This window comes from Aedes aegypti, chromosome 1 (genome assembly GCF_002204515.2).
Source record: "Aedes aegypti strain LVP_AGWG chromosome 1, AaegL5.0 Primary Assembly, whole genome shotgun sequence".
Taxonomy (NCBI): Eukaryota; Metazoa; Arthropoda; class Insecta; order Diptera; family Culicidae; genus Aedes; species Aedes aegypti.
The window spans coordinates 27,262,399-27,285,742 of record NC_035107.1 but is presented as its reverse complement, the minus strand read 5'-3'; the positions used below and the strand labels follow the sequence as shown (position 1 = coordinate 27,285,742).

The 23,344-nt window shown below is 41.3% G+C and overlaps 1 protein-coding gene across 9 annotated transcripts in view; it reads right to left on the bottom strand.

Annotated features, from left to right (window-relative positions):
* Positions 1-1,201: 1,201 nt before the first annotated feature.
* The window catches only part of LOC5569245 (protein retinal degeneration B), a 218,544-nt gene continuing 196,401 nt past the window's right edge, over positions 1,202-23,344 (bottom strand). For 8 of the 9 annotated variants that reach the window (XM_021839224.1, XM_021839226.1, XM_021839227.1 and 5 more), the window contains 3 exons: positions 23,124-23,296; positions 22,472-22,702; positions 1,202-3,067 (listed from right to left, as the gene is read on the bottom strand). In XM_021839224.1, the coding sequence (XP_021694916.1) occupies positions 22,636-22,702; positions 23,124-23,296 (240 nt within the window). In that variant the 3' untranslated portion in view covers positions 1,202-3,067; positions 22,472-22,635. Of the gene's footprint in view, positions 3,068-22,471; positions 23,297-23,344 lie in introns of all 9 variants that reach the window. The other variant, XM_021839231.1, reaches the window with a different exon arrangement.

Below are 23,344 nucleotides of genomic sequence, written 5' to 3'. Positions count from 1 at the left end.
ATAAACCTTTCCCATATACACGCCGTGTATTATTATTGTAGTCTATGAAGTGCAAATAAGAATCCTTACAGCTATCAGAACAAACTTCCATAATCTCCTGATTCCCTAGACTACGGATTTAAACAGGCATTAAACGACAGTTATATTACATGCAAACCTTAATGAGATAACTGAATCTTGAATGTAATTATTCTATCCATTCCTAACACAATGTTATAACACAGACAAACAGACGTAACACTTAGAACAAATCTCGATCAAAATCATAGTCACGAGGACATGTACGCCCAATGCTAAAATCGGTGCGTTTGGCCGACATTCCAACAGATGGCGGTAGTGTGTAAACGTCAAACACGAACAAAAACGATGCGAGCGCTGCGGGTGGCGGATTGGCCACCTACCATATTTTTGAATCGACCGTTAAAAAGGTGGTCGATGGACAATGATGAGAGTGTGACGTCTGTTTGTCTGTGGTTATAATATATACTTAAAACTATCATGAACACTTGAATTGTAAACCTATAATTAAAATTAGTCCCAATTCTATGCTGGAATTTTGTTAATCTCCCAAATAAAGAGCTGTGAACTACAAATTGCTCTGGAGGTTAATTGAACGAAAAAAAACCCTTTCAGTCCGAGTGACCATTTGTCGAAACTAATTTCGACACCAGAAGTGTAGTAAACTTTGTGGATTTTGTTTTTGAGTGAATGCTACATGTAGTAAAGTTCAACGATTTTTATTTATACCACCACCATAGTATTGTTCGAGTAGAGCTATCGGGAATCACGTGCCAGAAAAGCTCTTCCGGTATGCTTATATGGCAGGAAAGATTAATTGATGAATACCTCAGATAAGGTGACAAACTTTCGTTTCGATTTTCTCCATTGCGCTAGAATAAGTTGTGCGTAGAGTCCGGTACAATAACTGAAGGAGCATTTTTCAACAGATCCTGTCGCTTTGTTTGCTTCGATAATGTTATAGACATTGTCGGTCGTATATCGCAAAAGATGACAGATCTGTACAGTATGTACAGGAGATATTTGGCAATCTATTGAATCGAAGCGTACAACAATATACTTCATGATCAGATCTGTAGAAGGAGAAAATTCATCATACGCGGACTTTCGAAGATTTCTATTTCCAAAACATCACATCATCTGCACTATGTTCTGCTTTATTGCACACATTGTCGTATTTCTGTTTTTTTTTTTAACAATTACAGGGTGGTTGATACAGTTTCCGGGTTTCCATTCCAGGGAAAGGGGGGTGGTTTCGGCGCTTTGCTCTTATACCATTCACGACGGGTGACAACAGTTGTGTAGTGTGTAGCATTCGATCAGCGCAGCAGTAATAATAACCGTTAACATTAATAGTAATACTATCGTCCGATTTGTTTTGCATCGATTAGTACTTCTTCTGTACTGTTTTGTTACCAGAACCATAAGTTTTTTTTTCTCTTTGTTTTCCTTTCCGAAAATATGTATATATAGTAAAACAGCCATTTAGTTTCTAAGAGTTTCTCTTTTTATACTTGTTTGTTTATTTTTTGTTCTTTGATTTCAGTTAATACCCTTTCTTCCGCATTTTTTCTTATTTACTTTGCTTCCCTTAAACCTTTTCGATTTTCACTTTCCTATTTGCTTTTGTTCTGTTTTTTTTGGTTTTGCGCTTCCTTTCAGGAACATCACCTTTGTGAATTGGTTTTTCATTAACATGTTTCATTTGGATTTAATTCCCAACCACTGGTCAGGAAAAGCAATGTAGGTACGTTTCTCCGTTCAAGTGATTTGATATTTGATAGATTCTTACCTTTTTTACAAACAACATCGAATTATATACTTCCCAATGTTTGTTACAAATGTTTTTTTTCTATGTTTTTGCTTCTTAGTTTCCATAAATTTGCTTCGATCCTACTAGGATTGTCCATTTCAGCATTGTTTTGAGATTACTGCTACTTTTTTTTCTGTGTGACAAATGATGACTTTTTGAGTTTGATTTTGGGAAGAATGCACAGCACGATCGTCATGGATTTTGTTTAGCTTGCTTTGGCAGATGTGCGGCTAACGAATGGTGACATCGAAAGCTCTCGGTAGATTTATTGGTTTTTGGGGGGAGATTGGGGGACTAGTGTTTACTCAAACTTAAAGTTTGGTGATCCCTTGACCTAGGTAAGATAAATTCGAACAATGAGATTCTCTCGTAGTAATAATATCGACTTGAGTTTGATAAAATCATGCCAAACGGTTAGGTTCGATTTTAAAGATAACTAGATAACGAATTGAAACAATGCCCTAAAATTGGGAAATGCATGCGTGAGTATGACTTCCACCTGACGCCTATAATACTTTTCCTCTTCGAAATAATCAACAACCGTAATAACTTGATTTATATATCGTAATGTATAAGAGTGTAACAAATGTCTCTTTAGAATATATGGTTTGCCCATTCCCGTCACATCTTGCCCTAAATGCTAACATTTTCATCTACAGTTCTTCCCCCATTTTAAACACTAACATTGAATTGAGATTCCCTCAAAATTCCCCATATCCCCTTTGGTAGTGTAGTACGTGTCTAAAATATCAACAAACATCTAGTGGTTTCACTTCCTCTCTGCTTCTAAATAGAGTGTCCTTAGTCTAACGGGAGAGAGGACGTCAACATTCACATCGACACACAGTCTGTAACTTCTTAAATTTTGATATTGAACGGGGTTCTGGACTTTCTTACGACAGTTTTTTGAACTTGATATAAATTGCTTCTCGCAGACTTTCGTCCCGCCCAGTTCCGTACACGGATTTTTCAACACAACTACCATGCACTTCTACCTATAATATGTTAATACTTAGCCAACGAGATTACTACAAGTGGTGTAGTTAGTATTGGGCGTTTTTACATCTTCAACGCTTCAAAGTTTTTTTTTTGTGGTTGCTCTCCTTCGCTGCATTTGTTTTGTTCTAAGTCATCCTCTTCTTTCGCTTACGATTGGATTTATAGTGTTTACACGTTTCATGAACGGTTACATCGTTCTTACAACACGTAAGAGACAGTCTTCTTTGAGCCAGGTACCTGTGAATGAGATAGAGAATCATTTGTTGCAGATTTGAGATCTGTTCGTAATTTTGACTATTTTTTAAAGAGATAGAAGTAATCATATTTTTGGGGCCTTCCTTAGCCGAGGAGTTAGAGTCCGCGGCTACAAAGCAAAGTCATGCTGAAGGTGTCTGGGTTCAATTCCCGGTCGGTCCAGGATCTTTTCGTAATGGAAATTTCCTTGACTTCCCTGAGCATAGAGTATCATCGTACCTGCCACACGATATACGAATGCAAAAATGGCAACTTAGGCAAAGAAAGCTCTCAGTTAATAACTGTGGAAGTGCTCATAAGAACACTAAGCTGAGTAGCCGGCTCTGTCCCAGTGGGGACGTTAATGCCAAGAAGAAGCATTGATACTGATTTTCTGGATACTGATTTTTGACAATAATAAAAATTTGAGTTTTTAACATACTTTTGAAGATAATGATTTTTTTATTTTTTTTCTGGAACATTTTTTATTTTCCGTGTAACTAACGGAAAAACAGATTTGAAATCATTTCATTACCATCAGGCTCTCCTTCTGTGATAGGTTGATCGTAGAAAAATATAAAAGGTACGATTTTTTATAATACACGTTAAATGAATTCCAGGCATTTATAGGTTATATAAGAATACAATTTTTCAAACAATTTTTAATAATACAAATAAGTTTCAAAAATCATAAAAAACTTTTCTTTTATGCGTGTTATGAGTTAAGGTTTAAGCCAAAAATAAAATCATTTTAATTTCCGAGCTATGAAAAAATACACAAAATTCCAAAGTGTAGTGTGGGAGTTCTGTTTGATCTTTCGACCTTGACACTTGCTTTTCCCGGGGCAAGCGACGAGGGCAGGATCAAACATGTCGCGCGTCGGTCTCGTAAGTGAAAAAGTGGCGTGATCGATGAGTTCGGTTGAAGCACGGTGTACTATATTTAAGAAGGTGATATATTCCGAAAACTGACAGCTACTTGACGACGTCATTCCTATCCACCTCGAACAAATTTTCAAAAATAATGATCTAGTGATCCGGATGGTATATGGTACGATAGGAGTGACGTCACATGTTTTCAACCAAACTTGATGTTTACATCAGTGAAGAGCCTGCCTTGTTAATTTTTTATGCCGTGGGTTGAAGAAAGTGAAAAAGTGCCGCGATCGGTTAGTTCTGTTTGATCCTTCGACCTTGACGCTTGCTCCTGGGCAGTGCGTCAAGAAAGCCCGAACAGTTTTTTTTTTTTTTTTTTATTCTTTTTGGGTCGCGCGCTTATTTTTTTTTTCCTGAGTGCTTTTTTATAGCCGAGTAAACGAGTGAAGCCGAAAGTGGATTGTGGCTGCTCAGTCAAGAATAACGGATCAATTGGTGAGCTCGTTTCATGCTACTATTTCTAATCTATAAAATATGTATGACTGCACATTCAATCGTTACAATGGTGGGATGTAAATATGATTTTTCAACAAACTATGGATGGTTCGTCACTGTGAGTGTCGACACAAACTCTGATTCATGATTTATTTATGTTTAACATTTTTTTTTTTTTTTTTTCAGAACACCTCTTATATACCTTTATTTTTGTAATTAAAAAAACTTTGAATGGTTCGACACTACAAGTGTAGACTTGCGAAAGGTTCACTTTATTCAACAAACTTTGGATGGTTCGCCACTGTAAGTGTCGGCATAAGAATAAGAGTGATGTCCCAATCGAGTTTTTTGTTTCTTTTCAAATGAGTAAAATATAATAACACATGCTTTCGTCCTGACAGCTGTAGGAATGTTACATTTAGGTATTTGTTCAACAAACTTTGAATGGTTCGTCACCTCAAGTGTCGGCATAATTTTCCTCTACATAGAAATTGTTCATATCAAATGAAAATATATTTACGTATAAGCATGTATATATCTCACAAATCATTGTTTATCATGGTCTAATCGCTTATCAAAGTGAATCCTATGACCCAACGATCCTCCCCATTAACAAACATCCCTCCCAGTAACCTTTGTGGAGATGCAGAGGCAAACACGGTCTCCAAAAAGCAAAGGTTACACACTAACATTCCTTCCGCCAATCCCACCTGACTGCAAGGACGTGGCCGGCGCCGTTATTGACCCTATATAAATAGAGGCACTGAATTATGCACACTGAAGAAGATTATGGCCAATCCCAGCCGAACTTCTAGTTGATTCTTTGTGCATTTTCACTGACTTCGGTCAATCACGGAATAGCAACCATTGATATGTGTAGTCAGTCTAAGCTAAGCTAAGCTAAGCTAAAATTCCAAAGTGTAGTGTGGGTATTATCTTCCTGAAGCGAAACAATTCCACCTTCCTAAAGCGAAATTTTCCGGCTTTTAAGAAGAAGTTTTTCTCCAGCCTCCAGGAGGCTTTTCTCGTTTCCAAATGAAAGCTTAACCAGCTTCCAGGTGGAAATTTTTTCAGCTTCCAGGAGGAAAGTTTTTCAACTTCCAGGAGGAAGCTTTTCCAGCTTCTAGGAGAAGGCTTCCAGCTACCAGAAGAAAGCTTTTCAAGTTTTCCAGGAAGAAGCTTAACCAGCTTCCAGGAGGATGCTTTTTCAGCTTCCAGGAGGATGCTTTTTCAGCTTCCAGGAGTAAGCTTTTCCAGGTTCCAGGAAGAAGCTTTCCCAGTTTCCAGGAAGAAGTTTTTCCAGCTTCTAGGCGCTGCCTTTTCCAGCATCCAGGAAGAAGCTTTTCCAATTTCCAGGAGGAAAGTTTTCCAGCTTCCAGGAGAAAGCTTTCCTAGTTTCCAGGAAGAAGTTTTTCCAAGCTTCCAAGTTTCCAGGAAAAAGCTTAACCAGCTTCCAGAAAGATGCTTTTTCAGCTTTTCCAATTTCCAGGAGGAGGCTTTTCCAACTTCTAGGATAAGGCTTTTCCAGCTTCTAGGAGCTGGCTTTTCCAGTTTCCAGGAAGAAGTGTTTCCAGCTACCAGGAGAAAGCTTTTTTAACTTCCAGGAAAAAAGTTTTCCAGCTTTAGGAGGAAGCTCTCCCAGCTTCTATGAGGAAAATTGTCCAGCTTCCAGGAGAATGCTTTTTCAACATCCCGGAGGAAGGTTTTTCAGCTTCTAGGAGAATTTTTTTTCTAGTTTCCAGGAGAAAGCTATTCCACCTTCCAAGAGAAAGCTTTTCACCCCTATTCCTTTTTATGTTCGAATGCACTTTCGATCGAAAGTCACTTCGCATTCCCGTTTACGCCAGCTAAATTAAGTGGACCATGGATTCGTTCGAATAGGATTCGATTGAAAGTTGGATTCGCCGTAAACAAGAATAGGGGTGTCTATAGTTTCCAGGAGGGAGCTTTTCAATTTTCCAGAAAAAAGCTTAACCAGCTTCCAGGAGGATGCTTTTTCAGCTTCCTTGAGGATGGTTTTTCAATTTCCAGGAAGAAGCTTTTCCAGTTTCCAAGAAAGGATTTTCCACCTTCCAGGAGCTGTATTTTCCAGCTTCCAGAAGGCTTTTCCAACTTCCAGGAGGGAAGTTTTCCATCTTCCAGGAGAAAGCTTTTCCACCTTCCAGGAGAAAGTTTTCCTACTTTCCATGAGGAATCTTTTCAAGTTTCCTGGAAGAAATTTTTCCAGCTTCTAGGAGAAGTTAATAAATCTTCGAGCTGTTTAGTAGAATACCTATAAGTAGATGAAAAATCCGAATTTAGTACTAGGGTGATGTGCTAGTATCCATCGTATTAAGCATTGATCAGTGAGAACTGCAATTTTCCCAGTATTGCAGTGAATTATGCTGATACAAACCGATGCCAAACAATTCTTTCTCAAAACGGCTTTAGCATTGTACAATAACATTTTGATAAATCTTGATCTCTTTTTGGAAATAATGCAAAGAAAATGCATTTTACCGTATTCTCAATACGTCGTATCGTTTTCAACTCCGTCGCAATCAGTTTCCAGATTCGTCTCACAACTTACGGCTCACTGTGTGTATTGAGTGGTTAAAACACAACATATCAAAGCTATAATAAAATGTTTTACTAGAATATATAGATCTACGGGCATCTCCCTCCATTCCTTCAGCATGATGGAATATACTAATTTTCTTTAAAATTAATTGTTCGTCATCAAAATTCAGCCCAAACATATGAACACAATTCCTTTTGACCGTACAATTATGGCATTTGCTCACAGTACAGCGAAAACAACACAATCAAAGGAACCGTATTTTTACGTCGAGCGTCGCGCACACATTGATGCGCACAAGCTATTTTTTCTCAGTAGGACGGATTGAACTTTGTTTACATTCTCAATTATACGCGGCGGTTGAGGAAATTTCTTAAAATTTGGTGATTAATTGATGTTTTATGGCGTGTGATAGGAATGAAATCCTTCAGTGAAGAAGTACGAAGGTTTTCCATAGTGAAAATAAGTGCCCGGCGAAGTAAGTCACCCACGGGGACGAGAAAAAACTTGTGTTGGAAAGTGGTGTGGCTCAGTCGATCGCTAAGCATTTCTCTCAAATCGTGTTCGTCCATGCGATTTCGGTGAAAAAGTGCAAAGTGGATAATTGAACTGAAGTTGTTTACCGAAATACAGTAGTTTTATTGCATTTTTGGTGTACAAGTGTACAAACCATAACAGCTTTCACAAAATTACACTTGGATAATGAATCTATGTTGCAGGTAAGTTTGAATATCCGCCGTAGTGGAACATTTAAAGTTTGATACGACGAATAGTAGCGCATACGACGAAGTAGAACAAAACCCTATACCATTTAATTCCACTAGAGTTTGTATTCTTTGACAGATACGCGTATGTCGACCTCAACTGTAAGGCCGTCTTCAGTGTCGTGTACTAGGTTTTTTCATCTACTTCTAGGAGAAGGTTTTCCGGCTTACAGGAGCTATCTTTTCTATTTTCCAGTAGGAAGCTTTTCAAGGTTCCAAGAAGAAGTTTTTCCAAGCTTCCAGGAGGAACTTTTTCAACTTGAAAAGCAAGTTTCCAGGAATAAGCTTAACCAGCTTCCGGGAGGACACTTTTTCAGCTTCCTTGAGGAGGCTTTTTCAATTTCCAGGAGGAAGCTTTTCCAGTTTCCAGGAAGAAGTTTTTCCAGCTACCAGGAGGAAGATTTTTTACCTTCCATGCGAAAAAATTTCCAGCTTTCAGGAGAAAGCTCACCCGCTTCTATGAGGAAAATTGTCCAGCATCCAGGAGGAGGCTTCTCAACTTCCAGGAGGAAGTTTTACCAGCTTCTAGGAGCTTTTTTTTCCGAGCTTCCAGGAGAAAGCTTTTCCACCTTCTAGGAGAAAGCTTTCATAGTTTCCAGGAGCTTTTCAAGTTTCCTGGAAGAAGTTTTTCCACCTTCCAAGGGGAAGCTTTTCAAGTTTCCAGAAAAAAAGCTTAACCAGCTTCCAGGAGGATGGTTTTTCAGCTTCCTTGAGGAAGCTTATTCAATTTCCAAGAGGAAGCTTTTCCAGTTTCTAGGAGAAGGCTTTTCCAGCTACCAGAAGGAAGCTATTCAAGTTTTCCAGGAAGAAGCTTAACTAGCTTCCAGGAGGACGCTTTTCCAGCTTCCTTGAGGAAGCTTTTCCTGTTTTCCAAACTTTCAGGAGGAAGCTCTCCCAGCTTCTATGAGGAAAGTTGTCCAGCTTCCAGGAGGATGCTTTTCAGCTTCTAGGAGGAAGCTTTTCCAGTTTCCAGTAAGAAATTTTTCCAGCTTCTAGGAGAAGGTTTTCCAGCTTCTATTGGGTCCAAGCGTTGAATGAAGAGATGAGGTCATTGAGCGAGAACAAAACGTGGGTGCTGGCCGATCTACCCGAAGGACGGAAAGTGATCCGGAACAAATGGGCGTTCAAAGCGAAGTGTGGACCCGACAGAACTATCCAGCGTCAAAGGTTGGGCTTGGATTACAACGAAGTCTGTACTCCTGTGGTGCGGTATGCGACGATCCGGTACCTCATGGTGCTGGCGGAGAAATACGACTTGGATATCGACCAGATGTATACCGTTACAGCGTTCTTCTAAGGGCAGCTGAACGATGAGGAGATCTACATGCTGCAGCCGCAGGGAGTAGAAAAGAAGAACGGAAAAGTCTACAGATTGAAGAAAGCGCTCTATGGCTTGAAGCAGTCGAGTCGAGTGTGGAACGCTCAACTGGACGGTGTTCTTCGAAAATTCGGTCTCATTCGTTCGACACTAGATCCTTGCCTGTACTGGATGATGAGCGAAAAGAAGATTATGTTCGTTACGATTTACGTGGAAGATTTCCTTATCAGCACCAACCATCGGAACCTAAAACGAAAACTGTGGTACGACCAGGAATCGTATATCGTGGACAACATTCAACGTTTTGGCATGGCCGATTCGAATCCTGTTGCGACGCCTGCTGGTCCTGCTATGATGCTGAGCAAATCGATGGGACCAAGAAACCATCCAGAAGCCGAGGAAATGAAGAAAATCCCATTCAAGGAAGCCGTTGGATGTCTGTCATTCGCAGCCCAGGTGACCCGTCCGGAGATTGCCTACGGCCTACGCGGTGAATGTTGTGAGCCAGTTTAGTGCCCATCCGGGACGACAGCATTGGGAAGCAGTCTAGAAGGTAATTCGTTACCTCAAACGGACTTGGACGAAAAAGTTGGAGTATTCGAGTCGCGCATCTGCCGAACTGGTTGGCTTTAGCGATGCCTATTGGGGAGGAGATCCCGACAACAGAAGATCGACAGCAGGCTACGTTTCACACTATACAAGGCGGAGCCATATCGTGGAACGTGAAGAAGCAGCCCACCGTTGCTTTATCATCCTGTGAGGCGGAGTACTTGGCTTTGTCTCGCTCCATCCAACAGGCAATGTGATGGAACAACCTACGTTCGCAGCTGTTTGAAGAAAGTCCGGTACCGATAAAGTGCGACAATCAGTCTGCAATCAGCATCGCGAGTAATGGCTCGTACAACCCTCGCACGAAGCACGTGAATATCTGCTACCACTTTGATCACGACAGTTTGCAGCAAAGGGTGGCTCAACTGCAATATATACCGACGATGGAGCAACCAGCCGACGGATTTACGAAGCCATTAGCTGTCCAGAAACAACACCAGTTTTGTGAGTTACTTGGCGTCTCTGATTAGGGAAGAGTATGGATCAATGCACGAGTTCCCTTTTTGACGTTTTAGCGGTGCCAGTGAATTCGGCACCGCTCAAACGTCAAATTAGTGAACTTGTGCATCGGTCCATGGATCAATGCACGGGTTCACTAATTTGACGTTTGAGCGGTGCCGAATTCACTTGTTGCCATGGTCACGTAAATAACACGGCACCGCTCAAAAGTCAAATAGTGAACTCGTGCATCGATTAGTCAGAAAATAATTCTGATAGAAATTTCATTGCTGTTACATTACGAGGCTCATTTATTGTCTCAATGTGACAGTTATGCGGTTATAATTACCAATGTGGCAAAACAACATGGTATTTTTTTCGAATTTTCTAGAACAATCTCACAGATTTCAGTAAGTTGATCGAAAGTATTTATCATTTGATGACTCTTCATGGAGTTACATTGATACCTCCATGAGTCGATGTTCCATGACTCGATATCGACTCATGGAACCACACAAAAAAACAAAATCATGGTTACTATGATAGTCCCTAGAAGCTGCTTTCCAAAGGATTGCTCTTCCATGACTCGATATTTCCATGAGTCGATGATCCCTTCAATATCGACTCATGGAGTAATACCAATACAAAAATGTCGAATGTGACTGTTATGCAGTTATGGTCAGTGAAGCAGTCGCCATAGTTTTGGAACCAGAAGTTCACCAACCAGATCGAGAAACTGGGCTTTGTACGATCGAAGAGGGACTACTGTTTGTACATGTGGTATCGTGACGGTGATGAGGTGTACATTATTTTGTGCGTCGACGAACTGCTGATTGCCGGTAGAAACCTGAGCACCATCAGGTTGATCAAGAAGAAGCTGGCATCCGTGTTCCAAATGACCGACTGCGAGGAATTGCGGCATTTTCTCGGGATACGGATATTAGACTGGCCCTTAAACAAAAAAGTTGTAAAATTCAACGGGGCACCCCCTACATATGTGCCATAGAGTAAGAAAAAAGCTCTCTCAAAATTTCAACTCATTTGGTTGCTCCCCCAGCTGGCGCATTCAATTCAAAGTTTGTATGGAATATTCGTCTCAAATATATTGAAAATTGACCCTATGTCACTGTTTCGTCTCGTACACTAGTTAATCGCGTTCAATTGAGCCCAGAATAACAAATTCACTAGTTGATACGCTAATAAACATAGTTGCCGAAGGTTGTATCTGGATTTAAGCTCATTTTCATTAAGCTTTCAGTTGTTGAAAGTTAGGCTTAGATCAGCACTCCCGTACAATCACACATGTGCATGCACCTTGTGCCGCAACTCGCCCAGCGTCATAGGTGGCTATGATGCGCTTAGTAGCTACCACCCTACTAAGTTGAAGGAATACTAAGCAATATTGCAAATCTACTTCAGATAGTTAAAACACCAACTTTATCAATTTTAATCATCATACAACCTTCTACAATATTGTTTGCTATAGTATCAAGTAGTGTTTTTGACATTCTGGGTTCAAATGAACGCGATCAACAATTTTCCTGACTCAAACAGGAGATGATGTGCTGTTTCCTATATGTTGGAGCTGAAAATCCCATATTAACTTCAATTCAGTTGCGCCAGCTCATGGAATAACCAAATGAGCTGAAACTTTCAGGAAGTCTTCCTCTAACTCTAAAGAATAATCCTGACGGGTGCCCCGTGGAATTATACAACTTTATTTTTCTCCCATACTAAGGTGGGCCAGTCTAACGGATATACTACAACCAGAGATGAAATAAAGACCTACATGTTCCTTGCAGTTGCCTAATATGTTATGATGGCACATAACGTAATAGAGCAAAGTCAAAGCCTCAACGAAATTTAGGACTAGGTTCGAAAGCAATTTATATATCTGCAGACCAAGTAATAGGACTTAATTATTTAATTATGTATTTTGAAAATTACTCTATTGATCACATTGCAGACCAGGTAGCGTTTGCCTTGCCTTGAATACAGGAACTTTAGAGAACTCTAGCTAGAAAAATGAGACCAGACAGGAATCGAAAATGGATCAAACAGAAAAACAAAATGTAACCTAAAATGAACCAGAAAAAAAAAGAGAATCAGGCCAGACATTTCTCTTTTTTTGTAATTCTTCATTACGACATTACGACAGTGTAATTGCTCGTATTACTGCATTTATTTTTTTAATGACTTTTTATTATTATTTGCTGTGGAATTCCTCTAAGAATTTTTCTAAAAAATTTCTCCAAGAATTTTGTTTCGGATATCGCAAGAATATAACCTGGATTTCAACAGGGATAACTATAGAAATCACCAAGGAATTTCTCCAAAGATTCTTTTGAATATTTTTCAAGGAAGGCATAAGTCCTCCAGGTGATTCTTCCATCGATTTCCTTAGTAACAACTGTAGAATCAAACTTCCGCTCGGCTGGTTAGCCGTAAACCCCGAATCATAATTAAAAATAAGTGTAGAATTCGGTTGAAAGATTAGTGAAAAAATATCTAGAGGAACTCCTACTATAGTCTTTGCAAAAAAAAAACTTGGGGTAATCCTTGAGGAAATGACTGGAGTGCTCAAGGTTTTCTTGGAAAAAGTTCTCTAAGCATCCTTAGCAAAATCGCTGAATAATTTCTGGGAGTATTGGTAGAGGAATCTCTAAAAAAACATCTAGGGGGAACCCAGTATGAGTCCTTGAAAGTATTTTAGATGAAATCTCTGGAAAAATCATTAAAAGATTTCTTTAAGTTTAAGTTCAGTTAAGTGAGAGGAAAGTCTTAAATTAAGAGGAAAGCTGCATTAAAGTCTTTGATTTTTTTTCTTTTCTCTGGAGCCCATAGAATTTTGCATCAGGATTCACTGCAATCTTGGTGAGGGAAAAAGAGACCCTAGAGAGCATTTTGATTAAAATAGAGACCTTAGAGGTCTTCCATTAAAAATAGAGACCTACCCAACAAACATTAGAGTTAGATAACAGTTTATTCAGCTGAAATATGTTTGAGAGTGATTGGTTCAACTCTAATTCCGTGCAAATGTTTGTTGGGTAGTCTCTAGAAAAAGACCTTCTACAAATTCATCAACTCAAAACTGTTTAATATACTTTTCGGCTTAGGAGTCGCAACCCCTTTTGCTATTCACGCACACAATTATATAAAATATGTTTAAAGAGCAAAACCCGATGTGAAACAATGGAGATGACATAAAGAACGAAGTCGGTCTCTTTTGTCGTAGACTGTGGAGCAGAGTAGACGTGTTTTATCATAAAGCAAATCCGAAACGGTAATAGGAGTATATTAAATTTAATAAATCTGTTTATTTAACAACTTGAATATTAAACATGAAAATAATCAAAATAATTTGAATTAAGGTACATATAAGAGGAAAATCATCAAACTAATTTTGTTGTTGACGAATAAGCCCCAAAAACATTGAATTTAACCTGAAAACATATTAAATGTACTAAGATGAATTAAATATAAAAAAAAAATATTATCTACTTTAAGTCAAATTTCAAATTGGTTCAGTTCAGTTGAAGTATTTTTAACGTTATAAAATAGTTCTAATCTGGTAATGAAAACCTCATAGAAACATTACAAATGTCTAGTCTATGTTAAAGCATCAAAATGTTTTTTTTTTCTGGGAAAAGGGCCCCCACAAGATAATGGCCTCCGGGCCTCTACATTTGTAATGCCCTGCTGTATCCTTAACTTGGTAAACTAGTATTATAGTTGTAAATCACGTGTTTCTCTGCTACCTACAAGAAGTTAAGAAAAGCTTTACGATTGCAAACGCTTCTCTGATCGATTTCGTAAACTTCTTGCTACAACTTTATTCTAGACGCTGGTCATGTTTTATATACCTTTGAAGCTAGAAACACTTCTCCTTGAAACGTGACAAATTTTCCCTAGAAGCTTATGACACTTCTTCTAGAAACATGGAAAGCTTTTCTAAAATATACCACTTCTTCTAAGAAAAGCTTCCACCAAATGCTTGAAAAAGTATGCGAATCTTCTATAATAAATTTTAAATATTTGCACTAGCATCTTGGCAACATCAAACTGAAGGCGTGAATTGTTGAAACTATAAACGCTTCTGCTACAAATTTAAAAGCTCTGGTAGGTAGTACCTATCTAGTGAATGCTAATTAAGAACATTAAAATCTTTGAACAGTAGACTTTAGCAGCGTAATGATCTTCCGCACGAACTGCGAGTTCTTTTTGATCTTTCGACGTTGACGCTTGCTCCTGGACAGCAGGGTCGCGCGTCTATTTTCTCTGAGTGCTTTTATATAGCCGAGCAAACGAGTAAAGCTGAAAGTGGATTGTTGCTACTCAAGGATGACGGATCAATTGATGAGCTCGTTTCATGCTACTATTTCTAATCTATAAAATATGTATGACTGCACCTTTAATCGTTACAACGGTGAGACGTAAATATGATTTTTCAACAAACTATGAAATGTTCGTCACTGTGAGTGTCGACATAAACTCTGAATCATAAATTGTTTATGTCTAATTTTTTTTTTCAAAACACCTTTTTCCTTTATTTTTTTAATGGATCATTGAAGGTTGTTTTTGTCAGTGTTCACCGCATCAAAACAAAGGCGCCACTGTATATGGGATTTTACATTGTGACAGCATTGCTATTCTGTCAAACACACAAGGCTACGGTGGCGCTATCTATGCTTTTCATAGCGGCAGTTTTGGTTATTTTAATGATCTATTAAAAAAAAACTTTGAATGGTTCGACACTACGAGTGTAGACTTGCGAAAGGTTCACTTTTTCAACAAACATTGAAAGTTTCGTCACGTCAAGTGTCGACATAATTTTTTTTACATGGATATTGTTCATATCAAATGAAAATATTATATTTACATTTAAGCATGTTTATATCTCACCAATAATTATTTAGCATGGTCTAATCGCTTATCAAAGTGAATCCTATGACCCAACGATCCTCCCCATTAACAAACATCCCTCCCAGTAACCTTTGTGGAGATGCAGAGGCAAACACGGTCTCCAAATAGCAAAGGTTACACACTAACATTCCTTCCCCCTATCCCACCTGACTGCAAGGACGTGGCCGGCGTCGTTGTTGACCATGTATAAATAGAGGCACTGAATTATGCACACTGAAGAAGATTATGGCCAATCCCAGCCGATCTTCTAGTTGATTCTTTGTGCATCTTCACTGACTTCGGTCAATCACGGAATAGCAACCATTGATAAGTGTAGTCAGTCTAAGCTAAGCTCAAGAGGTTCTAGATTTTACCATCAGGTGGCGCAAGTTAGCATATAACTTTTATTTTGCAAATATCTTAGGTTTCTGACTTATTAGAAAAATTACATTTATGGCAAACTTGTTCAGTAAGTTAAGGGTTATCATTGTACGAGCCATGCAATACAATAGTTTGCCCCCAGCTGGCACTAGTGAGTATGATTTTTTGCCGAAAATCTCGAACTTTTTGGCTGGAATGAACAGCTTCTACAAAGACGCCATCTTTCTAAATAGTCAGGATCACAAGATATCTTCAAAATAAAAGTTTCATGTATCACTTAGTGGCAGAACCTCGACTCTCTCTGGTAGAATAACTATAGATCTTGGGCTACTGAACTACGTTGCCGAATGCGCCATCTTCCTAAGTGGTCAGGATCCTGAGATAACCGTAAAACAATACTTTCATGCTCACTAGCGCTGCCTGGTGGCAGAATTTTGTATCTCATGACTAGAATAGAACGCTTGAGCTACTGAACATCTTTGCCGAAGACGCCATTTTTCTAAGTGGTCAGGATCCTGAGATATACGCAAAACAAAAGTTTCATGCTCACCAGCGCCGCCTGGTGGTAAAATCTCGAACTTTATGGCTCAAACATTGTTAGTCCTTGAGTTACTGAGCATCTTTGCCGAAAAACAAAATTTCGATGCTCACTAGTGCCGCCTGTTGGCAGAATTCTGCATTTCGATGATCACCCAATGATGTTAGCCCTTAATCTACCGAACAATTTTTCTGAACATCATGTCCCTCTATTTTGAGCTTTTCAGTCGTCGCGCGGTTTTGCATCGTCAGAACCACCACGCTGCTGTCGTGAACGAAAAGCGAGGTTTTTTCGAGAGTGTTGTACAAAATACAACAGCGTGACGACTGAAGTGTTAAGATATTGATCATTTATGAAAACGGTCGTTAATCTGAATTTCGGTCGTAAAAAAGTGGTCGTATGAAGAACCGTCTTAAAAAGAACGGTCGTTAAAAGAGGTTGGAGTATATCTTGGCAAAATTAAACTGAAGGCACAGACAAACAGACGTAACACTGACGAAATTTCCATCGACCACTCATTTAACGATCATTTCAAATTCGCTATGTTATTGCGGCGCTTATATTGAATCCACATCCAGCGGCGGCGGTAACGCGCAGAAGATATGCGCGCAATTCAAACGCAACGTCAAAATGCAAGTAGGCTTGGATTTTTTCGTCCTTCAAGGACACAAATGTTTCAAATTTGCTAAATCTGAAACATTTAGTGATTTTCATTATCACTACGACGGTATATCGAAATTTTCAGATAATCGCATTACGTGGATTTATCTTGCAGAGCACAATATAAATCTCACAATCAGAGGCGCGCGCATCGTTTTTCTTTGCGTTTGACGTTTCACACTACCGCCATCTGCCGGTCTTGTTGCACGAAACACCTTTTCGTGCAACATGCTCATCAGATGATGATGGTGTAAACTGGGCGATGGATTTTGAAGAAATTTGTTCTAAGTGTTACGTCTGTTTGTCTATGCTGAAGGCGTGAATTGTTGAAACTATAAACGCTTCTGCTACAAATTCAAAAGCTCTGGTAGGTAGTACCCATCAAGTGAATGCTAATTAGGAATATAAAAATGTTTGAACAGTACAAATTAGGACCGTAATGATCTTTCGCTCGAACTGCGTCCGGTATAAAAATGTCTGCTAAAAAGTTCGATAGAAGCTTTCAAAGCTTTCGAGCCTAGATATGTTTTCAATAGAAAAATAGATCTTTTCCAAGAGGAATATTTCTCAACAACTCTTTGAGCTTCCAAGAGGAAGATTTTCCAGCTTCAAGGAGGATGCTTTTCCAACTTCCAGGAGGAAGAATTCCCAGCTTCCAGGAGGAAGCTTTCATCGCTTCTTAGTGGAAGCTTTCACAGCTTCCTGGAGGAGGCTTCTCAAGCTTCTAGGAGGAAGCATCACAAGTTTCAAGGAAAAAGTTTTTCAGGCTTCCAGAAAGAAGCTTTTCAGACTTCAAGGAGGAAGTTGTTTAGGTTTTCAAAAGGAAGCTTTGCAGACTTCTAGGAGGAAACTTTTGCAGGTTCCTGTAGGTAGCTCTTGCTTTTGCATTTTTTTAGCGGATGCTTTCACAGCTTTCTGAAAGAAGCTGGTGCCGCTTTTCGGAGGACGCTTCTGCAGCATTTAGGAGAATGCTTCAATAGCTTCTTTGAGGTGAACGGTGAATTTCTGGAAGCTTTCACTGCTTCTTGGAGGAAGCTTTATCCGCTTCCTGGAAGAGGTTTTCTCCATTTCCTGGAGGAAGCTATTCCAGCTTCATGGAGAAAGCTGTTCTAGTTAAAAGGAAGAAAATCTTCATGTTTCTAGGAGTAAGATTCTCAAGCTTCTAGAAGGAAGCTTTTCAGGCTTCTATGACGGAGATTTTTAGGCTTTTAGAAGAAGTTGTTTAGGTTTTCAGGAAAAAGCTTTTTAGGTTTCCAAAAAAAGCTTTTCAGGCTTCAAAGAGGAAGTTGTTTAGGCTTTCAGGAGGAAGCTTTTCGGCTTTCAAGGAGGAAGCTTTTCCAGATTTCAGGAGGACGACTTTCCTGTTGAATTCCTGATTCTATATTACAACAAAGACAGTATCCTCTTTTCGATCAGTGTATTTTGTATACTACACACACTATGTATCACACGCACACTATCATACTAACCAATGTTCATTACTCAAACCAGAAATAAAAGTTTCATTCCAAGTTCGTACGTTAACCGTATCACACGTTTCTTTCTCTGTAATGCGTATATCACAACAGGTTATGGGCCTGTACGCGGAGAAAAGTAAAAGTGACGCCATTTTGTCGAAATACCATTTCTGTTGAAAATCGATTGTTCCGTCGCGGTTCGTCGCAAGTTTGGTTGATTCGCCGTGAAAGTCGTTACCGTATAAATCATGGATGGATCCCGCTTCAGCATCCAGAAATTGAACAATAGTAACTATCCCAGCTGGCGTTTTAAAGTTGAGCTGCTATTGATCCGCGAGGAGCTCTGTGTAGAGCCAGGAGTCAAGCCGGAAGGTGAAGTAGACGCTACCTGGGACGCTGGGGACGCTAAGGCGAGGGCAACCATCGGGCTCCTGATTGACGATAATCAGCATAGTCTGATTCGTGCCGTAAGAACCGCAAGAGACACATGGCTCGCACTGAAAAACCATCACGAAAAAACCAGCCTAACCTCGAAAGTTTCCCTTTTGAAACGCATTTGCGATAAACGCTATTCGGAGGGGGAAAGTATGGAGGAACATTTGTTTGCCATGGAGGAGTTGTTTTCGCGGCTTGCTAACGCCGGGCAAGAGCTGGCAGAAAATCTCGCCGTCGCAATGATCTTGCGAAGTCTGCCAAACTCTTTTGACGCCTTGACAACTGCACTCGAGAGTCGGGCCGAGGCCGATTTAACGTTGGAGCTGGTAAAGCGAAAGCTTTTGGACGAAGCTGCTAAACGTCAAAGCGCAGTAACGGATTCAGTGCTAAAAGTGAAAGAAGGATACAGAAAGAAGAAGCAAATCATCTGCCATTTCTGCAAACAGCCGGGGCATAAACAACAGTTTTGCCGGCAGCTCATTCGTGAATCAGAAAAACGAAGTAATCCCCAACAGAAGCCCACGAAGAAGAAAGAAGACAGTGTTTCGTTGGCCTTCGTGGCCTGTGCGACCGTGAACGACAGTGTAAACAAGTGCTGGATTGTTGACTCTGGTGCTTCGAGCCACACCGTCGCGGATCGAAATTTTTTCGTCGAATTGCACCGTAGTGATGTTCAGTACGTTAAGTTGGCGGACGGAAAAGTGGCTAAAGTGGAAGGCGAAGGTCCTGGAGAAATCGAGTGCTGCAATGAAGAAGGTGAGCGGAGAAAAATGCGACTCAGCTCAGCACTGTACACTCCGACTCTAGCGATGAATTTGATTTCGGTATCGGCACTAACACAAAAGCAAGCGACAGTGATCTTCAGTGCCAGTGGTTGCCAAATCAAACGAGACGACGTGACAGTTGCAGTGGCCAGTCTAAAGCAAGGATTGTATCAGTTGAAGCTACCCGACGAGACTGTTTCCGTAGCGAAGAGCCAGCATAACGTGAATTGTAAGCATGTCTGGCATAAGCGGTTTGGCCATCGGGAGCCGAATGCTATCAGATTTCTGGAGAAGCGCGGACTGGTATCTGGATTGAAAGTCTCCGAGTGCGACGTTGATGAACCGTGCGAATGTTGCTTTAAAGGTAAGAGTACACGTCTTCCATTTCCTAAAGAGTCCAAAACGAAAACCGCGGCACCGTTGGATATCGTCCACACGGACGTATGTGGCCCGGTAGAAGTCCCATCGGTAAGCGGGTATCGATTCTTCATGACGGTGATAGACGATTTCTCTCGCCATTGCACGGTATACCTGCTTAAGGAAAAATCAGAAGTTCCCGAGAAAATTGAGGAATACGTAGCCTATGCGAAAAATCATTTCAGGCGCAAACCGAGAATTGTGCGTTCGGACCAAGGAGGGGAATACTCCAGCAAGAGACTGCGACAGTTCTACAAACAAGAGGGGATTACCCCACAATTTACAGCAGGATACAGCCCGCAACAAAATGGGGTAGCAGAGCGTCGCAACCGATATCTAATTAAGATGGTAAGATGTCTGCTTTTCGATGCTGGGTTGCCACAGTGCTACTGGGCAGAAGCTTTATGTACAGCGGTGTACTTGCAGAATATCCTACCGTCGAAACCTGTGGAAGCTACCCCATACGAACTGTGGTTCAAAAGGAAGCCGGACGTGAGCCATCTCAGAATCTTCGGCAGCAGTGCGTGGGTCTACGTTCCTAAGCAAAAACGCAAAAAGCTGAGTGAAACTTCCCGGAAGCTTACGTTCGTGGGCTACTCCCCAGAACACAAAGCCTACAGATTTCTCGACCGAGCAACAAGGAAGATTATCGTAAGTCGTGATGCCACATTCATGGAAGGATCGCCTGCAATCCGTGATCCAGAGGTTGCATCCGGTAACGAGCAGAGTGACATCGTCGAGTTCGAGCTCAAGCCTGGAAATCGCCCAACATCAGTACCACCTACAGTCGACGAAGATGACGATCGTGATGCCGATAGTATGGAAGAATCAGATGACAGTTTCCACGGATTCAGCGACGATGAGCCACTGTTGGGTGTCGAAGTCGGACAACCAACAAGACGTTTCGAGCGTTCGACTAGAGGTATGCCACCGGAAAGGTATGGTAACACATCCGGTGCTGTAGCGCACAACATCGGCGAACCGAGAAGCTATAACGAGGCGATCAATAGTTCCGAGAAGTCTAAGTGGCAAGCAGCGATGAAGGAGGAGTTGGATTCCCTGACCGAGCACCGAACGTGGGATTTAGTTCAGCTTCCTCCGGGTAAAAAGGCTATCGGATGCAGGTGGACCTTCAAGAAAAAGGAAAATGAATCCGGACAAACCGTCCGGTATAAAGCGAGGCTTGTTGCGCAGGGGTTTTCGCAACAATATGGTAGTGATTTTGACGAGGTGTTCGCCCCCGTTGTCAGACAGTCAACCCTGCGTACAATGCTGACAATCGCAAGTAGAGAAGGTATGCTGTTTAAACATCTAGACATAAAAACAGCGTACTTGTATGCCGAGCTGAAAGAGGACATATATATATGAAGCAGCCACCGGGTTTTTCTGAGGGTAATGGATTGGTGTGCCACCTGAAGCGCAGCATATATGGCCTCAAACAGTCGGCGCGGGTCTGGAATAAGAAAATTGACAGCGTACTCCAGCAGATGAAGTTCCGCGCGGCCGACGCAGACCCTTGCCTCTATGTACGTAATCGAGATCGTAATCGTCATTCATTCTAATTTACGTTGACGATATTGTCGTCTTCTGCCATTCAGAACGTGAGTTTGAAGAAATTTGCGGAGTATTACAGAAGCATTTCAAACTATCGAGCCTTGGACAACTGCGACAATTCCTCGGTATTCATGTGGAGAAAATCGGAGATCACTATACTCTCAACCAGAAGAACTACATCGAGAAGATCGTCACGAGATTCGGACACGAAGATGCGAAAATTTCAGCTATTCCCATTGATCCGGCGTACGTTAAACAAAAGGAGGAGGAGGAGCTTCCCAACAACGCTTCCTATTGCAGCTTGGTTGGTAGTTTGTTATACGTCGCCGTCAATACCCGTCCGGACATCTGTGTCAGTACCTCACTGCTGGGACGCAAAGTAACAACGCCAACCAACCGGGATTGGACAGAAGCCAAACGCGTTTTACGATACCTCAAGGGGACCAAGGACTTGAGGTTGCACCTTGGCTCTGGAACCGGAGGCCTCGAATGTTTCGTTGACGCCGACTGGGCCAGCGTCGAAGGAGACAGGAAGTCAAATTCCGGCTTTCTTATAAAATACGGTGGTGGACTGGTAAGCTGGGGAACACGTAAGCAGTCGTGCGTCGCGCTATCGTCTACAGAGGCGGAGTTTATTGCTTTAGCGGAGGGTTGCCAAGAACTTCTGTGGCACTTGAAGCTATCGAGTGACGTCAACGAGAAACAGCTTACACCGATACCAGTTTGGGAAGACAATCAGTCCTGTATTAGGCTGGTTGAATCGGACCGTATTGGTAAACGATCGAAACATATAGATACTAAACATGCATTCGCCAAGGATCTGAAGCAACGAGAGGTCATCGATTTGAAGTATATTCCAACATCTGAAATGCAAGCGGATATAATGACGAAGCCCCTTGAGCGAGTCAAACTAGAGAGACATCGAAGTGCAATCGGCGTTAAGTTGATGGCTGATACCGTCTCAGTTGAGGAGGAGTGTTGAATTCCTGATTCTATATTACAACAAAGACAGTATCCTCTTTTCGATCAGTGTATTTTGTATACTACACACACTATGTATCACACGCACACTATCATACTAACCAATGTTCATTACTCAAACCAGAAATAAAAGTTTCATTCCAAGTTCGTACGTTAACCGTATCACACGTTTCTTTCTCTGTACTGCGTATATCACAACATTTCCAGCACTTAATAATCTGCTTTCTCGTAATTCAAAAAGAACTTAGAATAGACACTTACCAAGTGACAGAATCCAACCATAGTTCCCAGTATTGCTTCCTCACAGCTTCAATCAACGAATCCGCACAGCTTATATAGTTGTTCAAACAGTAGGAAGTCCCGAAACCGAGCTCGCAAAGCAAAGGTCGTAGAAGTTGGCTCTCCCACCGCGCACTCCCTCCTCCTTAGTGTAGATATGTCTTCCGCTTGAGGAATCCGCTGCGAGCCGGAGAGGACATTCCCGCCTCATTGCTGGTTGCATGGTTGGGTAGAAATTACCAAAGCTGTAGATCATCTTCTACTTCATGCTCATGGGGATGGTGCTGTGTTAGTTCTTGACGGGGAGTTTGGGCGGGAGGTAAGCATTTTGGGTGGTGCATGTGACGCGGTCTGTTTGCTTCAGCATTTGGGAACGTGCAATAGATGCTTCTACTATGATGGCACACACACATACGCCGTTGATAGCTAACACACAAAGTACACAGAGAGATGTTGGAGGTGATCGTGTGTCTTGGGTTGAGGTGATCTTGGGGGGAAAACATTCAAACAGGCGTGCGGTGCTGGTTTCGGGTGCGGTCATGGTCATGGTGAGAGTACGGGGGGAAAGACAAAACGTTGCGGGGACGGCGCTGAGGCCGACTGGGGCAGCCATTACAGTTAACCGGGAACAAACCTTCGCCTGCGAATGGATTGATTCTGGCCCGGTAGATTGAAGCAGCCCCGTGGGATCACCATGCGGGCGTTGCCCTGGGCGGGACGCGATCCTCCCGGGGTGATCAGCGATGCTAGGTGGGAGGCGTAACCTTCGGTTAGGGGGGTCGCCAGAGGTTGGAGCTTTTTGCTCACCTGAAATGGTAGAAGGATATCTTGGGGGTTAATTCGTAGGAGTTCATG